The 19,873-nt window shown below is 41.4% G+C and overlaps 1 protein-coding gene across 2 annotated transcripts in view; it reads left to right on the forward strand.

Moving 5' to 3' along the window:
- The first annotated feature begins 2,073 nt into the window (after window positions 1–2,073).
- Window positions 2,074–19,873, forward strand: part of LOC117254945 (protein kinase C beta type-like) — a 39,045-nt gene continuing 21,245 nt past the window's right edge. For both annotated transcript variants that reach the window (XM_033623421.2, XM_033623420.2), the window contains exons 1-3: window positions 2,074–2,549; window positions 3,033–3,064; window positions 19,317–19,399. In XM_033623421.2, the coding sequence (XP_033479312.1) occupies window positions 2,386–2,549; window positions 3,033–3,064; window positions 19,317–19,399 (279 nt within the window). In that variant the 5' untranslated portion in view covers window positions 2,074–2,385. The remainder of the gene's footprint in view (window positions 2,550–3,032; window positions 3,065–19,316; window positions 19,400–19,873) is intronic.

The following is a 19,873-nucleotide window of genomic DNA, read 5'->3' on the forward strand; positions in this document are numbered from 1 at the left end:
TTTTGGGAAATACACGTATCTCTTTCTTACTGAGAGTGAGATGAGAGAATTGACAGTACTCTCATTTCTGAAGGATGAATATAAAGATAAAGCCAGCAGCTGATTTACACTGGCTCCGCACAAAGACTAGAAACAGGGTGGAACAGCTTGGCTCTGTCTGAAGGCAACAAAAGCCGCCTACCAGCACCTGTAAACCTCACATATTAATACATCACTGTAGGCCTGTATTTTGTTTGTGGACCTCTGGGAGATGACATACAAAACTGTTTCCCATTTTGCCAGGAATGCTTCTTCACAGGAGGGTTATGTGCGGGACTATTTCTTTGCTGGGAGCAGAGACTTTCTTGAGTCTCAGTGGGTCAGACTTGAACACAATGTGTAAACGTGTTATGCTATAGCCTAGCTAATCAGCTGCTGGCTGCGTATTTACATGACAGTGGCATCTATCATCTCTTCCAACTCTCAGCCAGAAAGCAACAAAGTAGTAGCCCTGAACCTTAGCCGCTCTTCACTGAAGCTGCTTAAGGTGCTTCTTTTTAGTGCACGGAGGTGTGTTCTTCCTCAGCGGATTTCAGATACTGTCCCTATGGTTTCATATTGGATCCAGAGCACTATGGACAGAGCACTGCTTATACCTTTAGAAGCTATACGCTTCTGGCTCAAGGACCAGCCATTCAACTTTTTCACATTTGGGACCCTTTTCTGGGCTGTACTAGAAATGATGGGGCCTAGGTCCTTAGGAGTGGACTGTATGGATTAGTATTGACTGAGGTCTCATAACACATCTCCAAGTAGGTTTATGTGCTCAATATGCCACTATCTCTTCAACATACCCAATTACCCCTTAGAACTGTGATTCTGTAAACCTTTATTAATTTATTCATCTTTATTTTTGTTTTGTCTGTTTTGATTTTTGCTTATCTGTCTGTGTGTGAATTGGCAGTTTGGTGCGGCTTCTGCAGTGATACGGGCACTGCGCTGGACCGTCGTGGTGTAGAGGGAGCTGAGCCGGAAGACGAAGCTTTTGATTTGCTGGTCCATCTATGTCCCAACCCTCACCTATGGTCATGAGCTCTGGGTAGTGACCGAGAGAATGAGATCGTGGATACAAGTGGCCGAAATTAGTTTCCTCCATGGAGTGGCTGGGCTCAGCCTTAGAGATAGGGTAAGTAGCTCAGACATCCGGAGGGAGCTCAGAGTAGAGCTGCTGCTCCATCGCATTGACACACATCACCAACAACAACAACACACATCAACGGGACGCATCTGATCAGGATGCGTCCCGTTGGAGGTGTTCTGGGCATGTCGCACTGGTAGGAGGCCCAAAGCAGACCCAGGATACGCTGGAGGGATTACATATCTCATCCGGCCTGGGAACGCCTTGGGGTCCCCCAGCAGGAGCTGGAAAGCATTGCTGGGGAGAGGGATGTCTGGGGTGCCTTGCTCAGCCTGCTGCCCCCGCCACCCGGCCCCAGATAAGCGGATGAACATGGATGGATGAAGGGATTTATTTTGATTGTTTGGTTTGGTAGTCGGTGTATTAGTTTATTTTGTATTGTTATGATCCTCAACTCAAAACATATAATCTAAAAAAAAGAAAGAAAGCAAAAAAGTCAGTTTCCCAAAACAGTTCTTTAACTCCAGTGATGTGCTGGATTAACAATCTCTTGGATTGTGGTGACTTGATTAAACACAGCTTTATTAGGTAGGCTACATGCAGATACACTCGTAACTAAAATTATATTTTGGCAGGTTTCTTGTCAAGACATGCCAAAGAGATAGATAATAATGAAGGACCTGATTCCTTTAAAGAATTTGCACATGATGAATTTAGCAAAACCATCTGAACCAGGGGCTCTGGGGGTCCCTGACTCTGGGGCCCCATGGCCATTGTCAGGTTAGTGACAGCCCTGTGTTTGTGTGCGTGGTTGTGTGTGTCCCCTGTAATCATACACTGAAAGTATGCAGTACTTGTGGTTTGGTTTGTGTTGCTGCTGAAGGATTGCTTGCATAGGTGTGTAAACAACTGCGCGCGCGCAATCATGTGGTAGTTTTGACAGGGCATCAGAGAGAGATAGAGGGGGACGAGAGGGAGAGTTGTAAGCAGCAACACATTGGTAAGAACAGGGAAGCAGGCGCGCGGCGGCACGGAGACCCGCCGGAAGAAGCAGCAGCAGCAGCAGCCTCAGCGCGAGCTGGACGCAGACCGACACAACACCGGCAGCACGAGCGACACCGAGGCGGTCAGCGGGGCGGAGAGGAGGAGGAGGAGGCACCTGCACCGCGACTCGTTCTCCCCCGCTGCCTCCGTCGTCTCTCCCTCTGTCTCTTCGCTCTCCTCACCCCTCGTTCCTCTCGGACCGCCGCCGCCGCTTCCTCGTTAAGATGGCTGACCCCAGCAGCGACGGAGAGGCACCGGAGAACGCGCGCGTCTTCGCCCGACAGGGAGCCCTCCGCCAGAAGAATGTGCACGAGGTGAAGAACCACAAGTTCATCGCGCGCTTCTTCAAGCAGCCAACCTTCTGCAGCCACTGCACGGACTTCATCTGGTGAGTGTGTGAGAGGGGGGAAAGGACACAGGTGATTCACTTGCTGCTGCTGCTGCGGCTCCGGTCGGCCTCCTTCCACACAGACACTGTTCAGACAACCGCAGTGTTTCATTCATTGTCATTGTCAAAAACACTGCGATGCGCCATTCCCCCAGTTTTCCACAATGCGACAGCAGCGCGGGCCTGTCGGGGGGAGATGCGTTGTCGGCAGCCGCAGAGCAGGCGCTGCTGCTCGGCGTTTACCGCATCGACCCGACACCCATCTCTGAAACTGGGGGTCTGGTGGAGGAATGCAGCTGGAGACACAGAGACACAGGGCCCCACTGTTGCTGCTGCAGCTGTGTGTGTGTGTTGATGTGGTGCTGTGTGAGTGTGTGTCCATGTGTGATTCGATAGCCTATCTGTTGGTGTGTGTGCATGCGTCATTGTCAGTGCATCTTTTGTGAATTCCCCAAATTTCTCATCCCTGTTTTCTGTCCACAGGGGCTTTGGGAAACAGGGATTCCAGTGCCAAGGTAAGAGCAGTGGCTCATTCACAAATCCTTCTGCTGCATATGGCTGTGGGTGTGTGGACGGATGTTCACTGTCTGAAGGAGTGTTGTTGTGTGTTTGTTGTATTCTGGGCCGCAGGTCTGCACACTGTTAGAGTGACCTGTTGGCTCTTTCGTTGACGCTGTGTTGGTGTTGGCAGGCAGGTGTCGAAACTCAAAGCAGGTGCCTGCCAACAGTGATAAATGAGAGTGAGAACACTCTGAGAGGCTCGAGCTGAGGAGACAGTGTGAGATGTAAGAGTAGAAGAGTCGGCGGAGTGGTTGAAAGCTGAGATGTCTGGTTTTGGCCAAGGAGAAATGGGAGGAAGAGACAAACCAGGAAGTTGAGCTTTATTTTTGTCTCTCTCTCCCCTCACACTGAGCCTGACATCTGATTGAAATTGTAAAATGGTGGGTTTGAGTGTGGGTGGGTGGTGATGTGTGTCCGTGAGTGGGTGGTTGGCTGGTCGTGGTGACGGGTGGGTGTCTAGACACGGACCTCTGCACAAAATGGTTTCACAAACAGGCCCCTTGCAGCAACACAGTGACACCCCTCACTCACATGCACGCTACAGTAATGCAGCAAATGTTGTGCTCGGGGTATCACTTCCTCCTCTTCACTGATCCATCTCAGACACCCACCTCAACTCATCTGTCATGTGACCTGCCATGTGAGCTGCAGGAAGAAAATGACCAGTGTTTCCACATTAGGCTCTTACTCAAGACATCATTGACTGGGAAGAGTTGTGCAAACCTGTGTAATTTTATCAACAGTAAAAAAGTCCCACTGATCTCCAGAGGCTTCACTTCTCACAGCTCTGGTGGTGGTTTTACAGGAAATGCTTTGGGGGTAGAGCAAAGTTAACTCTTTATGTGCTTGAGTGACTGCGCACAGCCTCCTGGACCGTGGTGAGCTTAAGAGTGTGGTGGTGAATTAACCTGAGCTGTTAACACACTTTAGAGAGCACAGACCAGTCAGACCCTTGCACAGGTAGAGCACCTGTCAGGTCAGGTTTCGTGGTGAGTTTCCAACAATTCACCGACAACTCTTACATTTGTCGACGGCCCCAATACAACGGAGAGATCAAAGGATTGTTGTGATGTTATTAGTCAGTGATCTTTGTTCACACACACTGAAGATATAGAAAGGAGTTAATCAGTGGATCAAGTGAACAAAGAAGCTATCCAGTGAGTACTGATCTAGTTTGCATGTCAAAGGTAGAGGCATCTAGGGTAACACAAAAAAAATTAAATAAAGATCCACTTGCTCAGCTGTCACTGAGCTGAACTGCAAAATAAATTAGGACAAGTTTGATTAAATTTGGTAAAGCTGCACCAGTTAGGCCTTGATCATACTTCAGGACAGATGCAAACAGCTGCACATTTGCTTGCAGACAGTGGACGTCTACAAACCACAGTCTGGGGTTTATATGTACACAGACATGTTCTACAAATGCAGGTGTAAAACACTACGACAACGATATGATATTTGCTAATATCATAAAGCCTGCCACAATATGACGACAGTTTTATTCAATATCCTGTTGCAGGAGAAGCTGCCTCTGTTTTTGCTTTTGTCCAGAAAAGATAAAAAACAACACCTCAAATATTGTAACCGCTTAAATGCAGTAAAGTTTACTGTAATCTGACTCCACTAACATAAAACAGCACATGGGATAAGTTAACCTTTAGGACTTTCGGCCAGAAAGCTCTTTTCTGGAAAAGATCTTTTCATTTTAACCCAAATCATTATCTGTTTCAAAAAACTTCAGGGCCATCTGGCTCAAAGCCCTGAAGGCAGACTTCTTCCAGCAGCCATTAAACACGGATTAACAGCAACATCATTTAAGAAAAATCTAAAATTCAGCTCAGTAATAACTTTAAAGGTTGATAGACAAAACAATTGTTTTTGCTAATCGCACATCATCAGCTTAAGCACTCTTGCGTTGCATAAATTAGCCTAGCAGCTAGCGGATTTCTCCTCTGCTCATAGCTAAACAAATTACATGTATTATTTATACTTCTTCTTACTCACTTTTGGTTTAAATCACTGCATCTCCTCAAAACAGCAAGGTTTAATTTCAGCCTGCATGCATGTTTTTTCAGCTGAACATTGAAACAGCAGCTAATGTCTCTGTAGTGAGAAACCCAGCCAGGCAGGTTTGTTGTGTTTCCTGAGTATTTTATCTCTTGACGGCATTGTTTACATGTGGCATGTGCTCCGTCTGTTAACCCGTATTTTCTTTAAAATCCAAAATATTTTCGCATCGCTGATTTATTCCAGAGTGTATAATCCTCACCATCTTTTTCTTGGCTGCTTGTCATTGTTAGTCTGGCGCTGTTTTCAAAGTTAATGCATATCCTTAAGATGATATGTATCGATGCTTTCACTTTGCATCAGTGATATTGGATTGTTGATCATCAAATTGATACAGCAATCAAGTTTGATGGATCAGCCCTACTAGGAAACATCATGACAACCTCCTGACATAAAAAAGAGCTCCTATGTTTGTTGTATTTCAGTGAACAACATGAGAAAGTCAAAAAAAGAGAGAAAAAAGTATAAGACTGCTTAACAAAAGAACAAAAGTATAGAGTACAAACGAGTATCCAGTTTGGTTTTCTAGTGCATGTGCAGTTGGTGTGCTTGACAGTCGTGGGCTTGATGATGAAATTATGTCACAAGGACCCATGTAGATGCAGCAACCTTTGGTCGATTAATTGATTGGTCATTGAGATAAAACAGATGGGCAACTGTTTTGATAATCGTTCAGTCAAAAATTCGGTCCTTAAATGTGAAAAATACCTTTTTTACCGTTTGAGATCACAGCCGTGGCCACATTGTGCACCCATTAAAAAATATATGCAAAAAAATCCATCACTGTCTTCATATTCTCGAATCAAAATCCAAATTCTTCTCCTAGAACAAAATATGACGTGTGGTTACGTAACCTAGTACCAACCAGTTTCAACCAATAATATCCGTCAATCAATCTGCAATTTTTCGCCACACGGAGCTAAGATTAAGTTAGCTAGCTAGCAACAGCATGCTACATCAGTGTGTCTTCATTTCCCCAAAAACACTGGGGTTACGGCCCTCTGGCTGAAATTAACTCACTTCGAGGAAAGCTCCAGATTATGTGCAAGGCATTTTACAGTGGACTGTCTCAGCAGCTAATGTTACATTTAACATGTGATAGACTGTGTCTCTCTCCATCTGGCAGATATTACTGTCCTGTTGGTATACACTGTCAGGGCCTCACTGTAATGACACACCCATTTTTTTATTTTATTTTTTTTGCAATCAAATTTATTGGTCCCAGCAACATGCTAAACCTGCCTGTTCTGTCTTCCTTGGAAATTTATCATGATACTGAAATTAGATACTATAATTATTACTACTACTGTTACATACTATTTTGATAATCAATTATTTGTCATATTTCAAGCACAAATGTTAAAAAGCTTCTCCCTGCTCCCCTGATGTGAGGATTTCCTGTTTATCTGTTTTATATCATTATTAACTGAATATCTTTGGCTTTTTGATTGGATGAAACTGGACCTTTTAAGAACCTCAGTGTGATGGGCATCCTTTGACATGTTTTCATATTTGTTGCCATTTTACTGACTTAACAACTAATCGATTAATTGAGAAAATTATTGACAGATTAATTGATAATAAAGATAATTAATAATTAGTTGCAGCCCTGCTTCACACGGAAATATTAACCCTTGACCTGCAAACCAAATCAGATCCCACTGGTATGACAGGTAGAAAACAATGAGAAACAGCATGTGGGTCTTATTTTGTTGGATTTTCTTGTCTTTAATTTCACCTAATTTGAGAGTCGGGTAGAGAAATCAGTACACAAGAAATATGGGTGGTTAAATAATGCCACCTTGAGGTTTGTTAGTAGTTGTTATGAGTTTAAAGGACTTCTCATCCGTGTTTGATGAAAGGTTAAGATTGGAAGTTCATTCTTGAAACAACAGGCAAAACAGCCTCACGTTTGATGCGTTTGATTGTATCATAACTGCTGTTTCCAATGTCAAGATCATACCTCCAATCTCAGTGGTGAACATGTCTTGGCAGAAGGCTTTGATTTGGCGACTTGCAGGTCATAATATGACAAAACTGAGGAGAATTTCATGAGAAAGTCAGTTTTTAGGCGTTGTCTAAGCAGCATTTTATGACTGTATTCCAACTTGTATTCCAACTTGTGTATTCCTACTTCACAGTGAAATATAGGTATTTAAATGCTGTTAAAACACAAAAATGTGTCTGTTGGCCAGCCTTTGAATCAACAGAAAACAGTGAAAAACAGTTTATGAGTCCTGTTCATTTGAAATGTATACGTCTTAATATGCAGTTAGTGGATATTCTTTTCCTTTATTTTACCTAACGTAAGAGAAAAGCAGAGATTTGTGTAAACAGTGGCGTCGTAAAGTGAGCTAGAAGAACAGGAATGGTGTAGAAACAGTTCTGTATGAACTGGAGGAGCACAGACCCACATGCAAATCGGTGCTCACTTCTTGGTCAAGAGGAATACCAGACATGTGGTACAGACTTGTTCTGACGTGTACGTCAGATTGTGTGTTTCAAATGTTATGTTTGTGTGTGAGTGACAAAGGTGCCTCCTCTTGTGTGGGTGTGTTTGAATACCTGTTCTGCAGGTAAAGATTTCTCTTCTCTCTTTCCTGACATCTTTTTTTATTGGTGTTCATTTGTATGCGTGTGTGTGCACACCTGTGTGCACTGACAGGAAAAAGAGGAAGTTACTCTTATTTCCTGCTTAAGAAAGATCCAGATGTCTGATCAGAGTTTGGACGTGAGGGTTATAAGGTCAACTCTCTTTTCAGTTTTCATATCAGAAGAGTTGCAGTAAAGTTTCACAACTATATGTGGCGGAACTATTGAGTTTCCACAAAGGCCTTATTTAATGCAGATTTTTTTTTTTTAACTTGTTATAGTTTGATATCCGCACATTCCTAATAGCATTAATGATCTGTTGGCTCTGTTATATTAAGTATTCTAGTAAACCATGACAGTGAGCCAGAATGCACAATAGGACTCTAAAACTGAAGCTGCTGAAAAGAATTCAGGCATCAGTAATTTTATTTTTTACACCAGGGCTTCTCCTTCTATGACATGTCAAAATATCTCCAGTTTCGTCCAACATTTTTGGAAGACAGGAGCCCAGAACATAAAAACCCAATTCAGGCTACTTTAGATTTTTTTGGACAATGATAACAAGACTAAATCAAGACCCAATCTTACACCCAGCACAAGGTGGCTTGCAGGGCTACTGTTGTTGCTAGTTTGAGTTGGACACACTTGACATTTTCATGGCCTGTGCCCATATCGTGTAAGTATGTACTTGCGTGAATCTGTCTGCCGATGGGCGTGCAGGTCTTAAAATGAGGTGTGGTCAGGTGCATGGTTGGTGGATTTTGTGTCAGAAAGCGACTTGCTTAAATGTCCCATGATATTTGCTGCTGTGACCTTACTGCTCTGACTGCATTACTAGCAGTAAGAGCATTAAGGTGCAGGGCGCAGATATGCCGCAGGGAATGGGATATGGCACTTTAATTGGTTAAATTCATGTTTCTCCAAAAGCCCACCTATGATTAAGTAAGGGACTAAGTACAACCCTTTGCCCCTTGGGCCTTACTTTGCACCACCATTATGCCCTCTTTAACTAGCAAAAGTGGAGTTGGACACACTCAGATGCCCCTTAAATACACATGTGCCATAAACTTTAGACCATGAGCTATAGATCATTTAAATAGGGCCATAAGAGTCCACAGCTACATTAGCAGGTCTGTGAGGCTGTACTTTGGCACCAGAGTACTGGACAAATTTGACCTGATGATGGGGAGAGATGAAATGTCAGTGGATCATGAAAATCGGTGGGAGTTATCCTGGAGACTGGACCAAAATTCATGATTATTTATCAAGTAGTTGTTGAGATATTTTGAAGTGTTCAAACTCCATGCATTGTTTATTTAAGTGTTAATATAGAGGACATTTCAAAACACAGATGGACAGGATGGTTTTTAGATTTCTAAAGAAGCAGCTACTGACATGTATAACTTTACTTGAACTGAAAGCGATCACTGTTTTATCACAGTATGTTCTAAAGGGACGGTTGCAGGTGTGTCACTTCTGGCAGATGTTGTAACTCCACCAAAAGTTGACTAGAGCAAAACGTTTTTTTTTTTTTGACTTGTTGAGGAAGTTTGAGATTTTCACTGATCTTTCTATTTCATGCCTTTTTAACCTTTAGTCATTGGCAGCAGACATAAACTCTTTATCAACAGAAATAAGACTGATGACGTGCAAATAGTATCTGTATGAGCTAATGTTGCCTCTGTGCCCACATTATAAGTGAAGAAACTCATAAACAGCAAGAATGGAGGGAAAAAGAATCTCAAAAATACTGGTTATTTCACCATTGTGAAGTGACATTGTTATTGATTGGATCAAAGCTGTGGTTTACCTTTAATCCTGATCACTGACGGATCAGCAGTTGAAGTAGTTTCTTTGTTATTGATCAGGTGACAGGCCCAGTTAATCTAAAGATATTGATTACAAGATAAGTTTGAGGCAACGTGGCTGAGAAAACAAACATATTTTAGAGTACGCCTGTCTACAGTGCAGCGCCTGCTCGTCAATAAGCTCCTTCACAATGAATTTTAAAGTCGACAGATCCTTGCAGCGTCAGTGCTCTGAAAATGGCAGATGTCAGGGTGGCTGAATGGATATTAATATGTCTGGAAAGGATATGAATTTTCAAAACAATCTGTATTAGGGATAGACGGATTGTTGGTGTCCTGATCAGCAGGGCTGCAATTCCTGATAGTCTTTCATTTAGCCATATTTATTTACTCCTCAATTTGCTTAATTCACAAAAGTATTTAGGTAGTATTTAAAACACAGAAAACTTGGACCTAAATGACTAAGGCCTATTACCTGTCAAACTGGTCAATAACCTAATCAGTTAAGTGAAGCTGTTACAGCTCTACCAATATAAACAGGCAGTTATTTGCTTTACACTGATGAATCAGTACCAGTGATTTACTAGCTGATAACTGTCGATGTGAACTCAACTGACCCACGTCACGTGACAACCACTGTGCGTGTTAAATAGCAGAGAGTAAGCTTGTATTTCCCTTTAATACTCTCCACTGTATACAGCCTAGTTCTGGTCAGAGACATGTGTTTATTCAGTTGTAAAGTTAATGCTCATTCCTGACTGTTAAAGGCTAAAGAATATGTGCGAATGGAAACAATCTTTATGTGTGATCTTAGTAGGTTTCAGCTAGTCTTCAGGTTTGTCTCAAGCTTGGTGTCGTCGTGTTTTCTTCAGCACCACCGGGGTAAAAATCCCCAACAAAAACAGTCTGTTCAATGTTTGCCATCTACAGTAACCAGCCCAGAGTTTGTTTACATTGTATCTCAGTGTTTGAGTGGTCCGTTTCCCTTGAATGCTTAGTTGTCAAACACATACAGCAGTCCACCCACTCGGACGCTTGGATGCATTTCTGATGGATCTTCAAAGACTTTTTCATCTTGCATTTAATAATGAAAATAAATCTGAAAAGTCTCTTTGGCATTAGTTTTGACTGAAGCAGTCGTTAATGTCTGAGGTCAAAAGTGCAATCGTGATCAGCACGGCCATCATCTAGGCCATCATCTAAGTCATGATAATGGTTTGAACTCTCTACTCTTTTTGCCTGTCTTACAAAGAGTGCAGTGTTTACGATCATCCAAGATTAACAAATCAATCTCACATCTGCTTTTGAAGAACCAAGATAGCTGGATAAGATTTTACAGAATCATGTTTAGTTCATAGATTGTATTTGATTACTGTACTGGAGGTGGACTGTAGCCCACAGACGATTTGTTGTTATTCCATTCTGTTTGGTTGACTGCTGCATTTGCACTTTTATAAACATTTGTTAATAAAAGTTGTTAATGTTATACATGTTTTGTTGTTATTTTTCAATATTCTTAGGCCTTTGTAATGTTTGCTATTCTGTTTCTGAACGGTATAGGCGCAAGCCGACATTTTGGCGACTCCCTCTGAGCCCTTTAAAGTAATTCTTAATTAGCCACGGTAATACCGTATACCCCGGGAAAATGTGGGGAAGGTTTAACGGTAACAAAATTTGGATACCGCCCAACTCTAGTGGACATAGCCATCTTGGCGTCACAGATTGGTTTGTGATCCGCTGTTTTAAAGCCTCAAGTTTGGCATTTTGGCCGTCGCAATCTTGTGTTTTTTGGAGCCAGAAGTGACCATATTTAAAGGAGAGGTTGGAGCTATGGATAAGCAAGGGGTGGCTCTGGCTGAGAACCCAAGGACACCAAGCATACCCCGCTTTAACGCCTATTTTAATCTAAATGGAAGCATGATTTACAAAGGAAACAGAATGATGTGTTGAAGACGACTTGAAACTAGTGATTGAGACCATGAACTCATTAGGAAAATGTTTACTGATGTAAGAAATCAAGTTAGAAGTCGGTTCATTTTGTCATAGACTTCCTCACAATTGGACTTTTTTTGGAGTCGCCCCCTGTTGGCCATGAGAAGAAATGCAGGTTTAGGCACCTCCACATTGGCTGCACATTCCAGACCAGGAGATTACCCCTTGATTTAGCCACATGTGAACACCAAGGCCCACATGTTTTCTGTGGGGTGTGAAAGTATGGTCGGGCAATGTATTGAATTAAGTCAGCAAGACTTTTGCACCACATGAAAAATGTCTAAATGCGGTTTAAATCACATTAAATTGGCTGTAGCAGGTCATCAAGAAATAGACCCTGATCAAGGTATCCACCATGGTTCGTATGATATCTTACAAAACTGGCTCATGATTACTTGGGTCGTATACGAATTGTGGTGCATTACTTTTTGTAACAGCGCACCAACAGTGTGTGAAACAGCTTCACCGTAGATAGACAAACTCCTTTTTAAATTAGCTGAATCGATTGTTTCAGTATTATTTCATTTTTCTTTAATGTAATTGAGGGAGGTTTTTGCTGCCATTTTGCCAACAGTTTGTTGATCCTTCTATTGTTCTTTTTACCAAGTGGGAGATATCGACGATGTAAGAAATTCCCAATATCCCCAGCTTAAGATTACAACTATGAGGCTGACGTGAACATTTTTTCCTGACTTAGTTGCTCGCGGTTATAGTCTAAAATGATATTATGAGAACATGGCATTATTGCCCCAACGTGTGTACACTACACAATTTTACCCCTGATTTTCCATTCGATGACGGATTTTGAAGACAAAAGCCCCAGATCAGAGGCAATTCAGCACACATTCCAGTGAGAGATAATTGCTATGTGTGAATTTTTAAATACGCGATCTAAGAGATGGGCTGATGTGTTGCAGATGCCCAAGAGAAATCCGGCAGGTTTCTTGGTTGTGTCTTTTCCTGTGTCACTTCCTGCACATTTCTAAAGGGCCAGTTTGTAGGATTTAAGAGGTATCTATTGGCAGAAATGTTATGTAATATTCCTAATTATGTTTTCATTAGTTTATATTGACTTGAAAAAAAGAATTATGGTGTTTTCCTTTCCCTAGATTGAGCTGTTTATGTCTACATATTGGGTGGAGTCTGCCATGTTGTTACACAACAGCCAGAATGGACCTGTGAAACACTGGCTGTAGAAAGGGCCATTGCGTTTTCACGTTGGCCACACAAGAGAAGTTTCAACCCTGCAACCTTACTGCTAGAGCCACTAAATCCTACACACTGGACCATTAAAGGTAGTTTGGAGAACAGACCAAACCACAACAACCTCACGATACCCCGTTTTAAGACAGACTGTTGTTTAATGTGAACAGTTCAGCAGTCTGACGACTTTAAAAGTCACATAATGTGTAGGTGCCATCAGAGAGCTGTTCAGTTGTAGGGTCTTATCTTGTTGGTTCAGTATATTCAGGCATGCTTAGGCCTGAAAAATGGTTATTACAAGTGTCCCTGTCTGTGGTTTGTGGACTGGTGCTCATCCAAGATGGAGGAACTTCCTGATGCTCCTGTTGATGTGAAACTGTCGGCCCGCTGTCATCCTGGCAGTCCATCGCAGGAGTCTTTTTTGGAGCGGCTCTGATTCGCTGCTAACGCTGTCTGTCAGATAAAATGGGGCGGTTTGCATGTATGTGTGTGTATTAGTGTGTAGACTTGACTGTGGGGCTCAGCCTGGTTGCTAGGCAACAGAGCAAAGACCTCCTCGGCAGGTCACTAGGCCTGTCTTTCAGTAGTGTGTGTGTGTACGTGCACAGGTGTGTGTGTGTGTGTGTGTGAAAGTGACAGAGGAGATTTATGAACAAAAAGCTTTAAAGTGTGACTGCATCCTTCGTTGTGTTTTCTGTTGCTCCAGTTCTGTTTCTGTCTTTCTGACACACTGCAAACACACAAATGAATCTCCACCCCCTCACATCGCCTCAAACCCAGCTGTGCCCCCATCCCTTCCTGCCCACACACACACATGAACACACACATGCACACACACATGTTCCTCTCTGACTTTATTTCGTCTTCACTCTTTCTTTTCCTCTCATTGTCTTCTTCTCTCTTCTCTGTTTCCCTTTTTTCAGTCTCTCTCCTCGCAGTTTGTCTGCTCATTTGCATTGTGCAGCGCTACACATGGACAGAGTTATTTTGAGGCCTTGGTACCACAGTCAGGGGTAAAACCTACATTTACAGTAGATCCAGGTGTCCACTGATGTGACCCACCCTCTCTCCTATGCAAACACACACACGCACTAACATAAACACTCTGTTGCTTAACTGCTAGAAAGCCGTGGAAAGTGCCGCCAGTTGCCACAGTGCCTCATGAAAATGTAACGACAATGTGAATAATTAAGATTAAACCACAGCGTAATGTCACCCTGTGTGTGTGTGTGTGTGTGTGCTGCTCTTGCTGTGGCTGTTGTTGCAATGTGTGCTAATATTTTCATAATGATGTTGAAACCCGAACCGTATTCACATCTTAATTCCATTTGCTGCCGTTCACCGTAAAGTGGAAGTGGTTTAAATCTGCACTGCGCAAGATTTTTATGCAGAAACACACCAGTGTTGTGAGGTCGAACCACAAAGTCAGACTACAGTAGAGAAGAAGGATATACCCTATTTATCTAAATGGAGTTCTGGTGTTGGTCATGTTCACGTCTTCATCTGCAGGAAGCGACTGATCAAAATTTAAAGGGATGGACTGTACTCTATTTCAATCTGACCCAGAGTGTGCAGTTTATAGGTTTTGATCTGATCTCAGTTCAGCTGGATGTCTGTTGGATCAGTCGCAGCTCTGCACAGATATCGAACATACCTGAGGGTTTAATACTCTGTTCTCATTAGCAGGGGTGTAATTCAGTAGTTTCATCATGATACAATATTATATTGATTCTTTGGACAACAATACAATATTTGCCGATATCACAAAGTCTGCCACGATATGATTTTGACTCGATGCAGTTTAGGGTTCTGCGATTAATATGAGACGATATCATCTGCCCATTTACCGAAGTCTTTTACAGAGGAAGCTGCCACCCCTTTCTTTTTTGTTTTTGGTCATAAAAGATAAAAAACCCCCAAATAAATATTGTAAATATTTGTAACCCGTTGAGTGCAGTATCATTCTCTTCAATTTGATTCCACTAACACATATAGCATAGCGCATGCTTTCTGCCAAAGAGACTTTCTGGGAGAAATGTTTTCATTTTAACCCAAACCATCATCTGTTTCCTAAAACTTCAGGGTTATCTGGCTTAAAGCCCTGAAGGCTAACTTCCATAAAACATGGATTAGCTTCAGCACGTTTACATTGCATAAATTAGCTTAGCGGCTAGCAGAGGTTTCCTCTACTCACATCTTAACATATGACATTTACTATTTACACTTTCTCTCACTAACCACTGGTTAAAGCCACTGAATCTTTCGACAGAACAGCTCGGTTGAATTTCAGCTGTAATGCTTGTTTTTTCAGCCTATCATTACTGAAACAGAGCAGCTAATGTTTCTGTATGGTATTTTATCTCATAACAGCATTGTGCTCTGTCTGTTGACCTGTATTTCCTCTGAAATCCAAAATATTTCCACACTGTTGATTTATTCCATATGTAACATTATCCTCATCGTCTTTTTCTTGGCTGCTTGCCATTATCTTCCTGTGCCTGGCACTGTTCGACAGTGGCACAGAATTTCAAAATAAAGGCATATTGCAAAGGTGATGATATTGATCTGTGTTTTCACTTTTCACAGCTGATACTGGATCGTTGATCGTTGAATCAATATATCGATCAAATATAAACTAAGCACAAAAAGTAAGGAAATTTGTGTTTGGTAGATTATTTCTTTGTTGTAACAATGCTTCTTGGCAATAGGCTATATCTTGTACAGTTGGAAAGCCTGTTTATTTCCCTTTAAAATTGTGCCACATTTATAAGGAACATGCATTTGTGGGATGAGCAGCAGAGCTGAGTATGTGGGTTGCGCCCACGAAAAATTTGCTAAATCTTCTCTGCCAATGCCAAACAGCTTTTTGTTGCTGTTGCTATTGACTCTTGATTTGATTTTCTGGTACCCCCAGGTGCTGATAGACGGGCTTTCCAAGGGTATAAGATTTATTGCCAAGAAGCATTGTTACAACAAAGAAATAATCTACCAAACACAGATTTCCTTACTTTTTTGTGCTAAGTTTAGATGGATCATTACACCCCTACTTTTGAAGTCATTGAGCCCATTATTAGACTACATTAAAAGGAGCACAAATTCAATCATACAAATTTAGGAAACAACCTTTTAAAAACCTTTTTCATGGACAAAAAAGCTTCAGACTTATGTATATCATAATTACCTCTCTAATATCTGCATAATATTGCTGTGAAGACATCAACACATTTCTCCTTCAAGCAGCTGTATTTATTCAAGTTTCTCTCAAAAAAACCCTACATTTTTCAAGATTACATTGAACACATCATGATAACACTACACTTTACCATAGCCTACTACTCATTTTTACCATTGAGAGCTTGAACGCATCATCATGTAACTCAATGCAGCCTCCCTGAGCTGTTAAATGGGGCCACTGGCTGCTCAGAGCTGACGTTAACTAGCTCTCCTCCTGCTGATTTTTAACACAGATTTGTTGTTCACAATGCAGCATTATCAGGGAAAATTAGGGTGTGTCCCCTGACGATAGTGAGTTTACTGCATCCTTTTGTCCTGAAGGCGTCCAGGGGAAGATCTCTGTTGGTCCCGAACATGTTTTCCATTCTTATCAGTGTTTCCCTTCTTGCAGATAACCAAGAAGTGAATCGGACAACTGATTTTTATCTTATTCATTTATTAGTAAGATTATCTAACCAATTTTCATGTGTACATTGTAGCTATAATTCTGAGAAACAGCCCTCAACCCTCAATTGTAAAGCTGTTAATTGATCAGCAAGTCAACAGAAATGGCAGCCTTTTTTAATTTAATGTTAAATAGAGTTTGAGTCATTTTTAAGCACAGCGTGCCAAACACTCGCAGATTTTTAACTTCCCAAATGTGAATATTTTTGCTGGTTGTCTTCAGCAAACTGAACCTCTTTGTGTTTTTGGACTGTTGGTTGGACAAAATGAGCTATTTGAGTGTGTCAGCTTGTGCTTTGGTGAAATTGTGATGGACATTTGTTAGTTGCAGCCGTGGTGAAATTCACAGTGATGGATCAGACCAGCTTGTCCATCTCTCCTACTCAACTCCTGTCAACATTTGGTACCAAACAGCATTTTGAATCTCTTTGTTTGCCGTTTGTCAGCATTCAAAAGTCAGCTCATCAACACACGTGTGAAACGTTCTTATGTATCGCATGTTAAATGCTTTATCTAAATTCACATTTGAATTTTGATTTATATTTTTACATGTGAACTGTCTGATAACCACATGTAGCTCTGTCATGTTTCCTGTGTAGATCTTCACACATCACACGAAACAACTGAAATGTTTCAGCATTTACTTGCTTGTTTCAGCTTATCAGCATTATCTTTAAATGCTTCAAGTGTAACCTATCTTAATTCATACATTTATTGCCACAAGATTTGGTCTGTAAAACTTTTTAGCTCTTATCACTGCTGTGGACGATGACACAGTCACGAAGTCTGATGCTTTAGCTAAGAAACGATTAATCTCTCTGACCAAAGATTTAAATTGTGAGCTTCAAGAATGCTGAATTTCAGTTCACTTTGCATACTGTTTGGCAGCTTAACCTTTAACAATATATTATAATTTATTAGTTGTTTTATATTTAAGCAACATCACATGAGAGGGAGTTTTGTTGCTGAATATAACAGCAGAAGATGCCGAAGATAATTGCAGTTGTGCTGATATTCAGTACAACAGTACAACCTCGGTTTTGATATTGCTTTTATACAACAGTTCTACGATTTGTCTCATTATTTAATGATTTATTTAGCATTGCCAACATGAATAGATCTGTAACTGGAAGTGAAGTGTCCAGGTGTCTTTACTTCCCTTCGTCTTCTTCTGATGACTGTTCAAAATTAAACTCGAATGTTATCTGATTAAATATGTTCCTCTTTGCGGTGCAACAACGACCCTTTATGTAGGCTAATTAACTGTTAATGTAATTAATAGTTCAGAAAAAGTGTTCTAATTAAATTAACAGTTAATTAAACTACATCTGGGGTCAAACTTTTAACGCAAAGATGAACGCACCAGGTACTTCCTCAAATAAAATTCAAGTTTGATTATGAATGGTGATCAGAAGAGGACGAAGGGAATGAAAGACACCTGGATACTTCACTGCAAACCTCCAGGTGTGCTCATATGACATCAGCTGCAGCCTCGTGCAAATCAAAGCCGAGATGATGGTCCGTACAACAGCGCTCCCTCTTGTGGGATATGGCTTCATTTTGCATTAATCTTCAGAATCTGTAAAGAAACTAGTCAAATCAAATGAATATTGTGGAGTCAAAAGTTCAGTATTTGCCTCTAAAATGTGGAAGTATAAGTGCAAAGTTGGATAAAATGGAAATACCCAAGTGCAAGTAGCTTAAAAATGTACTTCAGTACGGTACTTGAGTAAAAATACTTACACCACACCAGCCATCTTTCCTCAGAGGGTTTTTAATGTATTTCCCTACTTTGGAGCAGAGCTGCTTCTTGACTGTAGCCTGATAAACGATTTCAAATTTATCAAAACTAAACTTTGTCCCACGCCTTCTTGGGCAAATTTACACTTCCTCAAAAACCTGGACTGTACTTTTGTGTGTTTCTGTTTCTGTCTTTATCATCAGCGAGTGGACACCCATCCAAGAATAGTTCACCCAAAAACAATATAAATAGTATACAAGTATTCACCTCCCCAGGCTCTTTATGGTTCCAGAAAACGTTTTCTATCGAATGGCATCAAGGAGTGCGGAGCGGAAAAATGAAAGTCTATCAGTGGAAACAGACTTTGACAGAGGCTGTAACAAAAGATGGTAAAAGAGGCATGCGCACAACAAATTGCGTCATGGGGGGAGAATCAGAAAATACTTTGTTTAGCAATAGTTTAGAGAAAATAGTTCAGACACTTGGATAATGCTGCATTTTTTTTGTGTGTGTGTCTTGTGTTCGGACTCCATTAAAGTCTGTTCGCACTTAAATGCTTTAATTTTCTGATAGAAAGTGTTTTCTGTGACCATACAGAGTCAAGGGAGGTGGCCACTACATGAATTTATATTGTTCTTGCTCTTTAATCATAAATCTATTTAGTTTCCTCATAAAATGTATGAAAAGAGAATCAGGATCAGCAACCATGTGCGATATTAAGACAGAGAGTGTGCAGTATTTCATTCAGTCGCCACACTGAATGATTTTAGCACAACTTCAAGCAGAGAGCAGGAACATAGTCACCAGGTGTGTAGAGCCCTCGTGAGACGTTTCCTGCAGCAGCTTTGATGTTATGGGGCGTGATTAGGAGATGTCCCGCCATTCTGTGGATAAATTTAAAATCATCTTAAACTGAAGCAATAAAACTAAATATAGACGTCGACAGCAAGGAGGGAACAAATGGGAGCTGCTGGAATATGAGTAGCCTATTGTGCAGTGACTAATGCCACATAATTGACATATTGATTCATGTCTTTGTTGCCTTTCTGTCGCCTTATTTGGTGTTGCAAGGGAGCCCGAGTTTGACATTTGCCTTTTTTCTCTGTCTCTCTTTCTCTCCACCAGTGTGCTGTTTTGTGGTCCATAAGCGCTGTCATGAATTTGTCACCTTTTCCTGTCCGGGAGCCGACAAGGGACCTGCCTCAGATGTAAGTAAAGAGAATGGGAGTCAACGGTGGAGCCGGTGTTAGGTTAGATATTTATTAAACACATGGTTAGTGATTGTTTTGCTCCCGAGTGATGTTTATTAATAACATTAGCAAGGTCAGCACTGGCTTTGTGTGTGTGTACGTCCGAGTAGTTCCTGTATTTGCAGCTAGATGAACACACACATCCAAACACACAGATGTTACCTCCTGTCCTCCTGCTGAGCTGTCAACCCCAAATCACACCGAGACATGCCAGTGAAAAGAGAATGTGCTGCCTGGCTGCCTCAGGTTAATGGACCACACACACACACACACACACACACACACACACACACACACACATTTTGTGAGTCAGTGGATTTTGAAGTCATGTAACTGATGTTTATTAATCTCTAACTCCTCTGTCTTTCTTTGTTTTTGTTATATCACCAAAGCTGTTTTTGCTGTTTCCTATTTTTAAGCGTCCTCGAAACT

Source organism: Epinephelus lanceolatus, chromosome 3 (genome assembly GCF_041903045.1).
Source record: "Epinephelus lanceolatus isolate andai-2023 chromosome 3, ASM4190304v1, whole genome shotgun sequence".
Classification (NCBI taxonomy): domain Eukaryota; kingdom Metazoa; phylum Chordata; class Actinopteri; order Perciformes; family Serranidae; genus Epinephelus; species Epinephelus lanceolatus.